Source organism: Cynara cardunculus (genome assembly GCF_001531365.2).
Source record: "Cynara cardunculus var. scolymus isolate 2C chromosome LG 15, CcrdV1, whole genome shotgun sequence".
In the NCBI taxonomy this organism is placed as follows: Eukaryota; Viridiplantae; Streptophyta; class Magnoliopsida; order Asterales; family Asteraceae; genus Cynara; species Cynara cardunculus.
In genome coordinates, this window is record NC_037542.1 from 415,961 (window position 1) to 425,549 (window position 9,589).

Sequence of the window (9,589 nt, forward strand, 5' to 3'; positions counted from 1 at the left end):
AAACTCACTACAACCAGAGGTATGGAAAGGGATTTTTACTCTGGCTTGGTTGAGTTGAATCCTCAGCAAAGTCATCCTTTGGTTAATGAGATCTCTAGATGTTGGAATAGAAGAAATCCTTTCATCTGAATTACCAAAGGGGATCAATGAAGAATTGAGGAGAAGGGAGGCTTTAGTTTTAGAGGAGAAAGGGACAAACCTAGAGTTCTGAGAAATCTTGGTGGGATCTGTCTTTTTAAAGATGATATATAGATTGACCTCTTCAACCACGCCTTTATTTTTGTTGGTGGTGTGCTGGTTCCCTTTAGTTTTATCTCCCTAGGATGTAAATTCCCTTAGGGAGACACCTTTCTGAGCCGGTGCCAGTCTTGTGTGATATTCTATGGTGAAGTCATCGTCATCATCATCGCCTTCATCATCATCATCATCTCTAAGGTCCTGTCTAACGTTAGGAAGGGGAAGATCTTCATCATCATCATCTTCCTCTTCACTTTCCTTATCACTAGCACTTAATGTAGAGGTGATGGGAAGGTCTTCGTTAATAGCTAGAGCTATTACAACATCATCATCATCCTCAGCTTCAGCTTTATTGGAGATGATGGCATCTTCAGATTGAGGGATAAGTGCTTGAGGTTCAACTTCAGCTTCAGCGGCAACAACTTCAACATCAGTTTCCTCAGCAATTTCTTTAGGCAGGTCTTTCTACCCCGCTTTGTCAACAGCAATAGAAGAGGCAACATCATTAAGATGTTGCGAGAATTCTTCAGTACAAAGCTCAAGGTCTAAGAGGGACTCGACTTGCAATAAATTAAACTCGGCCACCCAGTCTAGAGATTGGCGGTCAACATCTATGAAAGAAGGTTTAGGGATCGAGGCAGGACGCTGGAGAAGCATCAGAATCTATTGGAGGAGCTCGCCATGCCTAGCGAGCTAGACATGCACTTTATCGTCCTTGCTGTTTAGAGAATCTATGGCCTCAGTGTTGGTAGTCACCTTCGATTTCATCGTTTTCAGCATATCCTTCACCTCACATACCTCAACTTTCACAGTAGAGAGGTCGTGGGTGAGGTCTTCTTTGATAGGTATTTCTTGGTGGATTTGGTCCATTTTGTCCAAGACGGTTGCCACCGTAGGAGGAGGAGCTTGACGTCCTTAGCCATGTCATAGACATCCATCTCTATCACTGTGGGCTTCGATGTAGAAGAACCTGAAAAAGAAGGGAAAACTTGAGCTTTAAGAGGCTCTAAGTTAGACGAAATGAAAGGATAATGTAAAAATAGAGTACCTGAGGGGTCTTCAGTGCTATCCAAAGAATTCACACTGGTTGTCTCATATGCACCTTCTTGAGGATATGTGTCAAATGGTTGAGGCACCTCGAGAGGAGTAACCTCTGGTCCTATGGTGAGTGCTTCATCAACAGTGGGGATAACCACTGATGAGTCATCAGCACATGTGATCTAGACCAAGGGATAGGGATAAGAGAGAATGGCAGAGAAAGGAAGTGATAGTTTAATTGTGGTGATGCTTATATTCTCATCTTCAATGATTTAGGTCACTGAGGTGGTTGAGTGACTTGCCACTTGTATGATAATGTTTAACGAGATCATTGAAGAGCTAGGAGGGGGTAGCTAGGAGGCGGTTAGGTGACTTGGATAAGGCTTGTCTCAATGACTGAAACCTGTTGAGAGGTAACAGTCAGCGATTTGGCTAGCCCCTTTTTGCTTTCTTGGCCCTCAATGAAGGACCAAGACTGGCTTGAGATTGTGTCCTCTTTGAGAATAAGGATATGGTGGTTGGGATAGACTAAGGGGGGTCTTCCTCAGTCATAATTACTTGAGAAATGCTATTGGCAATGGCCAACATTGGTGCAAAGAGGCCAATATTTGTAGGTTTAGACTTGTGGTCCAGAATAGGAGAACCAAGCCTACAAATAGGCATGTTTCCTTCGATCGGGTACTTGTTGCCGAATATCGTGGCGAACACCATGCATAAGAACCTGGTGTATAAAACCACCTTCTCGTGCTGGCGCTTATTCAGCTTCAACACAAGGTCTTCAAAGATCAACTCAGGGTAGTTGACCTTCAACTGGTGAACAACAGAGATGCCGATGCTAAGAGCGATGTGAGAGACCTGGTCTTGGCCACCTGTCTTCCTTCCTCTACACTATATAAAGTTCAAAAAGAAGAATTGCCACACCACAAACATGAGGATCTTCTTTAGAGAAACAGAAGCTCTGGTTGCAAAAAATGGTGAAGAATGTAAGTGTACTACACGAAGAAATGAAAAATTGGAGACCAAGTGGGACTAAAGGAGCTCTGGTCCTTAAGACATTGAATCCAGAGGCTCTGTTCTTAAGAACCAGAGGCTTTGGTCGATGAGAGGTACTTGGTGTAAAAACGAGAAAACCTTCTTTGGACCAGAGGAGCTCTGGTCTTAAAGAATAAAATATGAGGCCAAATAAAATATAAGTGTTTCCAATTTTCCAGAGGCTCTGGTCTATAGAACCAGAGGCTCTGGTTTAGAAGACTTGGTAATGAGGGCCATTACTATATCACTTTTGGCAAAACCTAGAGATATGGAAAATCTTTGGTTTGATGGATGACCTGTCTTAAGTGGTGAGATTCAGCATACCCATCTTGCTGACAAGAAAAAAAAGAAATCTTTTCTCATCTAATGCTTTTGTAAAAAGATCATCAAGTTGAATATCTATGGGAACAAAATACATCTCTATGGTTTCCTTTTCTACATGGTCTTTGAGAAAATGGTACCTGACATCAATGTGTTTTGTCTTGGAGTGCTGCACTGGATTTGCAGAGATGGATATTGGACTTTTGGAGTCACAGGGGATGGAGTTTTCTCATAATGGAACCCGTAATCCTTTAGTTGGGTTTTCATCCAGAGCACTTGTGAAGAACAACTAGTAGCAGTAACATATTATGCTTCTGCTTAGATGTTGAGACACATTTTTGTTTTCTGGATGTCCACCTAACTAGCTTGTCTCCCAAAAGTTGACAGCTCCCAGACATACTCTTTATATCAATCTTGCAACCTGCATGATTTGCATCTGTATAGGCTATTAGTTCAAAGCCAGAGTTCTTTGGATACCAGAGACCCAAGGATGGGGTGCCCTTCAGGTATCTAAAGATCCTCTTGACTGCAGAAAGATGAGATTCTTTAGGATTAGCTTGATATCTTGCATAAAGACTCATAGCCAACATTATATCTGGCCTACTAGCTGTGAGATACAGGAGAGATCCAATCATGCCTCTATAGGTTGTTACATCTACAGCCTTGCCTGATGGATCAGAGAATAGCTTTACTCATGTGGCCATTGGAGTTCTCATAGATGATGAATTTGAGAGATCATATTTCTATAGAAGGTCAGTAAAATATTTGGACTGAGTGATGAAAATTCCATCTAAAGTTTGTTTTATTTGAAGACCCAGGAAGAAACTTTGTTCTCCCATCATACTTATCTCAAATTTGCTTTTCATCAGGTTTGAGAATTTTTCACAAAATTTGGAGTTAGTTGAGCCAAATATAATATCGTCCACATATATTTGGACAAGCAAAATATCACCTTTGTGTCTTTTGAGAAAGAGAGTTGTGTCAATGGTACATTTTTCAAATCCATTAGCTGTAAAAAAGTGAAGAGAGTTTCATACCAGGCCCTAGGTGCTTGTTTAAGACCATAGAGAGTTTAATCCAGAAAGTAGACATACTCTGGATGTTTGGAGTCTTCAAACCCAGGAGGTTGTTGAACATAGACTTCTTCTTGCAATTTGCCATTTAGAAAGGCAGACTTGACGTCCATTTGATAAACCTTGAAGCCCTTGTGTGCTGCATAGGTTAAGAATATTTTGATGGTTTCAAGCATAGCAACGGGGGCGAAGGTTTCATCATAGTCTATTCTTTCTTCCTGGCAATAGCCCTTTGCTACTAGCCTGGCTTTGTTCCGAATAATTATGCCATCTTCGTTTTTCTTATTTCTGAAGACCCATTTCATCCCAATCACGATTTTACCTTTGGGTAGCGGCATGAGGGACCAAATTTTGTTCTGCTCAAACTGGAGTAATTCTTCCTGCATTGCGTCTATCCAGTTTGAATCTTGTAAGGCTTCAGAAATTTTCTTTGGTTCGATCATGCTAAGGAAGTTTGCGAAGAGGCATTCATTAGTAGTGGTAGATCTTGTTTTAACACCAAATGATGGATCACCGATAATTTGGTGATGAGGATGGTCTTTTATCCACTTAGTTCTTGATTGGGATTCTTGAACAACAGGATGCAGTTCTTCATTGATGGGGTTGTTAGATGGAACTGCTTGCTCCCCCTCAAATAAATCCTCTCCAGAGTCTTGCTCTGGTTCTGGAGACATAGTAGAAGTAGATGGTGAAGTAACATGAGATTCAGAAAGAGTTATACCTTCAGTGTTGGAGATCTCATGTAGTTCATCAGCTCTAGAAGTTAGTTTTTCATTGGTCACCGGTCCAGAGACTGCATCTTCTTCAAACAAGTCTTCAAATAGTTGAGCTAGTTCTGATTCATTTGGTTTGAGGAGAGATGAATCAGAGGCTCGTTTAATTAGCCTGAGTTCTGAACTGTGTTGTCCAGAAGTCATTGGTGATGCATCATCAAAGGACACATTAATGCTTTCTATGACAATGTTGGTTCACTTGATGAATACTCTGTAGGCCTTTGCGGTTTGAGAGTATCCTAGGATTATGCCCTCATCAGCCTTCTTGTCAAATTTTTCAAGATATTCTCTATCGTTGAGTACATAACATTTTCACCCAAAGATATGGAAGTATTTGACATTTGGACGCCATTGATTGATGAGTTCATAGGGAGTCTTCTGATGCCTAATGTTGATGATTGATCTGTTCTGGGTGAAGCAAGCAGTAGAGATTGCTTCAACCCAGAAGAAAATAGGTAGTTCTGATGAAGCAAGCATCATCCTTGTTGCTTCTACAAGAGTTCTATTCCTTCTTTCAGTGACTCCATTTTGTTGTGGAGTTCTGGCTGCTGAAATTTTTTGGGATATACCTTCGTTGATGAGATATTCATCAATTCTGACATTCTTGAACTCTGTTCCATTGTCGCTTATAACTTTGATGAGTTTGCGTTGTAGAAGGACTTGGAGATTTTTCATCACTGTGATGAGGAGTCTGGGAACTTCTGATTTCTTCTTGACAAACTCAAGCCATGTGTATCTTGAAAATTCATCAACAAGTACTAGGATGTACTTCTTTCCAAAGTGGCTTTGTGTTAAGATGGCCTGTAGAGATCGATGTGAAGCATATCCAGTGGTTTAGAGCATGAGGTTTCTGAGGCAACTTCTTCTTCTACTTATTTTCTTCCACAGGTGGTTAGGACTGAGGCAAACCCTCCTCAGTCTATCCCGACCATCATCTCCTTATCCTCTAAAAAGAAACACTCTCAAGCTAATTTTAGCCTTCATTGAGGGCCAAGAAAGCCAAAAAGAGGCAAGCCACACTTTCGACTATTACCTCTCAACAAGTTTCAGTCATAGAAACAAGCCTTATCCCCGAGGCGTTCTCTCTACCCATCCCCAACTCTTTAGTGATCTCTTTAGACACTATCGTACAAGTGTCCAATCACCCAACCACTTTAGTGACCCAAATCACTAAAAGTGAGAATATTAGCATTGTCATTGTTGAACACCTACTAAATCTCTCAACCATTCTTTCTTCTCCCTCTCCCATGGTCTCGACTACACGTGTTGATGATTCATCAGTGATTGTTCCCACTTTTGATGAAGCACCAACCCTAGGACATGAGGTTGCTCCTCTCGAGGCGCCTCATACCCTTGAAGCCTATCCTCATAAAGGCGCATGTGAGACCACCAGTGTCAATCCACTAGATGTCACTCAGAACCCCTCAGGTACTTTTTACCTTTACCTTACCCTTTCATATCTACTAACTTAGAGCTTCTTTATGCTCAAGTTTTTCTTTCTTTTTAAGGTCCTTTTGCAACGGATCCCACAACCATGGAGACAGATGTCTTTGATATGGTTGAGGATGTAAAGCTTCTCCTACCTGTTGTGGCCACCGTCCTAGAGAAGATGGACAAGGTCCACAAAGCGATGCCCGTGAAGGAAGACCTTAATCACGGCCTCTCTGCTGTTAAAGCTGAGGTAGATGAAGTAAATGTTATGCTGAAGACGGTGAAAACTGAAGTATGCGCCAACACTGAGGCCATCTCTGCTCTCAACAGCAAGGCCGATGAAGTACACGCTTAGCTCACTAGGCATGGTGAGACGTTTCATCAAATACTCACGCTCCTCCAGCTTCCGGCCCCGGTCCTTGAGTCCTCTTTCACTGAAGTTGATCGATAAACACTGGACCGGGTGGCCGAGTTCAACCTCATGAAAGCAGAGGCTATCTCTGACCTCGAGCAATGTGCTGAAGACATCTCCCTGCTTCTTTTTGATCTCACCTCTTGTCTTGCTGATGACAAAGAGGGGGAGAATAACCAGCGTCAGAAAATTGTTATGGAGAATGCCAACAATCCTCCTGATGTCTTTGATGTTGAACCTATCTCTCTTATCCCTCATGCTGAGGATGCCATCACATCCAACGAAGCTGAAGATGTTACTAACGTTGAGGATGATGATGATGTCGTGATAGCTCCAGCTATGCACGAAGACCTTCCCATCACCTCTACACTAAGTGCTGGTGATGAGGAAAGTGATGATGATGAAGAAGATGATGAAGATCTTCTTCTACCAGACGTTGGAAAAGATCTTGGACACGATGACGATGATGAAGATGAAGAGGATGACGATTTACAATCAAATACCATGAAAGATCGGCTCTGGCTTAGAAAGGGTGTCTCTCTAAGCGAATCAGCTTCCCAGTGGGAGAGAACCACCAAAAACTAGCACTCCTCCGCCAAAGATAATGGAGTAGCTGAAGAAGGCAACTTGTCCATCATCTTCAAGGAAATTGATCCTACCAAGTTTGCACAGAGCTCCAGGTTTGTACCATATTCTTGTGAATATGATGCCTCTTCCCTTTTACTCAATGCACCAATGATCCCCTATGATCCATCAGATGAAAGGATAGCTGTTATTCCAACATCTGGAGCTCTCAACGACCAAAGGATGACTTAGCTGTGGAGTCAACTTGACCAAACTAGAGTAAAAGTCCCTCTCCATACCTCTGGTTGTGGTGAGTTCATCTTCCTCACTGACGTTGAACGTGAGGAATCCCTTAAGGCCGAAGAAGAGTTGTGCATTCGATGACAACAGATGGAGGACAACCTAAAGCTGGCCAAGTCTTTAGCTTTCAAAGCTCTGGCCAAAGGGAAGCTGAAGAAAAAGGATCCGGTCAAGGCTCGGGTTGATCTGCTGTCACAAGCTAAACGAGAACATCAAAGAGCGTTGACGTTGAAAGACCATGACCTGAGATGGTGCAATGAAAGGATCAAGAAAAAGTAAGTCCCCACAGGATCTCAAACGTCACTATTAGTGGACGAATGAAAGATAGTGGACCTCTCATTTCTATGGTCATATTCAGAGAGAACCAAGAGGCTGTCACCGAGTATCCTTCTTATCTTGGGCAGTACGACTTCAACGAATGGCTGCAGATTCAACAAGCCTTTCAGCGCTCAAAGTTAAAACATAAGACAATAATCGAAGACATCCTAAAAGAGCTATTCAAGAAGGTGTCTAAGATTTTTGATGTCCCTCTTTTTCCAGAGAAGCCACTCTCAAGAAGAAGACACCTTTCAGATCCTGAAGATGGATCATCCCATAGGAATGAACACGAGAAACATTTCTCCTTGGATGAGGTACTGAAAGATCGAAAAAAGCCGAAACTTTCAAAGATGAACCTGACATTGCCAGCGAAGGGTCCTTACATACCAAACAATATACACGTGAATCCTGAGTATGGATTCATATTTATCAACTATGATGACAAATACAGTTTCCAGTGAATATCCGAGTTCCACCTCTGTTTCATAGACCATTTGGAGTATCTCAGGTCTTGGGTGGATAATGACTTAGCTGGAGAGGTGATGAATCACAAGATCAGAAGGGAGATACTAAGACACAAGAAGCTCGGAGAAGATGTACCAGGGTATATCAACTTCAGTGACTTAGATTAGACATTCTTCTATCTTGTAATATCTTGTTTTTCCTTTCTTTACTTTCAGTATATAATCTATATGTAATAGGTCTACCAAATACTGATGAAAGACTTGTAATATTTTCCAATGATTAATATACAATGGAATCTTCAGTGTCACTGAAAAAGATCCCTGAAAAAAATAATAAGGACAAGTATACATAAGTTCCAGTTCTCTTACATTCAATGACAACTCTCTAGTCAGTGAATATGCCTTCAGTTTCAGTTATCATACTTATTTCAGTTTATCTTTGAACTTGTATTTCTTTACAAACTTAAGTAAATTTACATAAGTAAGCTGTATCACTGAAAAAGATCCTAAAATAGTTGAAAGGGACAAGTATTCTATTTGTACCTATTCTTTGCTATTATAACTTAAACAATTTTTTTTATGTTACTTTGTCATCATCAAATAGGGGGAGATTGTTGATCCTCTCTCTCATTGATTTGATGATGATCCCTTTTATATATCGAGGTATATTGTTTCTTCAGTTTCAGCGTTCTTCATTGAGTCTGTTCAGTGATCGCTGAACGTGTACTGTAAATCTTTCAGATGTTGTTATACTTCAAAAAGACAAAACACACATCACATATTTATCAGCAATGTCGAAGATAGAATCTGAATATTAGAGACCAACAAGTTCGTGATTCTGAAGCAGTATTCAATTATAACAAACTCGTCTACATATGTGTGAAGTCTGCGCAAGATTCAGCAAACACTGATGAGACCTTTCAGCTTCATCCCAGTATTCAGTGATCAAATGAATCTTGTCGAGCAAGATTGTTTTTGTCTTGTCCTTCCACACACAAAGCACAAACCCATACCTTTCTAAGTATAGTACAGTACGGAGCCACTCCTTTGACTCTAAATGTGCTTACCTACTTTATGAAAGAAGATTGTTCACATACGGCCATAAGCCTGCCACATCTGAACAAAGGACAAGCTTTCATCCAAAAGCTCGACACATATTATGTAGATTTTGAATTGCATTTAATGCATTGGGTATAAATAGCTGAGTGGTTCTCCTCTTAGTTATCATCTTCCTCACTAAGAACTTACCCAAGAAGTTATTTCCTCTTAGTTATCATCTTCCTCACTAAGAACTTACCCAAGAAGTTNTTAGTTATCATCTTCCTCACTAAGAACTTACCCAAGAAGTTATTTCCTCTTAGTTATCATCTTCCTCACTAAGAACTTACCCAAGAAGTTATTTCTCTCACTACTCTATGTTTAAGAGAAAAACCTCCTTTAACAAGTGAAGAGCACATTTATTCTTATCTTATTTCTTGTAGTAAATCTTTTCTTATTGCTATTTGTAATCTTGTGTATATCTTGGATTGTTTAGATAAGTTTTATATTCCGCAAACAATCTGTAAAATTTGTATTGATCTTCTTTATCGATATATAATTTTTAAAAGTGAAAGTTTCTAGGTTTGT

General features: G+C 40.7%; 1 protein-coding gene across 1 annotated transcript; it reads left to right on the plus strand.

Annotated features, from left to right (window-relative positions):
• The first annotated feature begins 6,386 nt into the window (after positions 1-6,386).
• LOC112527484 (calsequestrin-1-like) lies at positions 6,387-6,902 on the plus strand. The gene has a single exon (XM_025138167.1). The coding sequence runs from the start codon at positions 6,387-6,389 to the stop codon at positions 6,900-6,902; it is 516 nt and encodes a 171-aa protein (XP_024993935.1).
• The last annotated feature ends 2,687 nt before the right edge of the window (positions 6,903-9,589 follow it).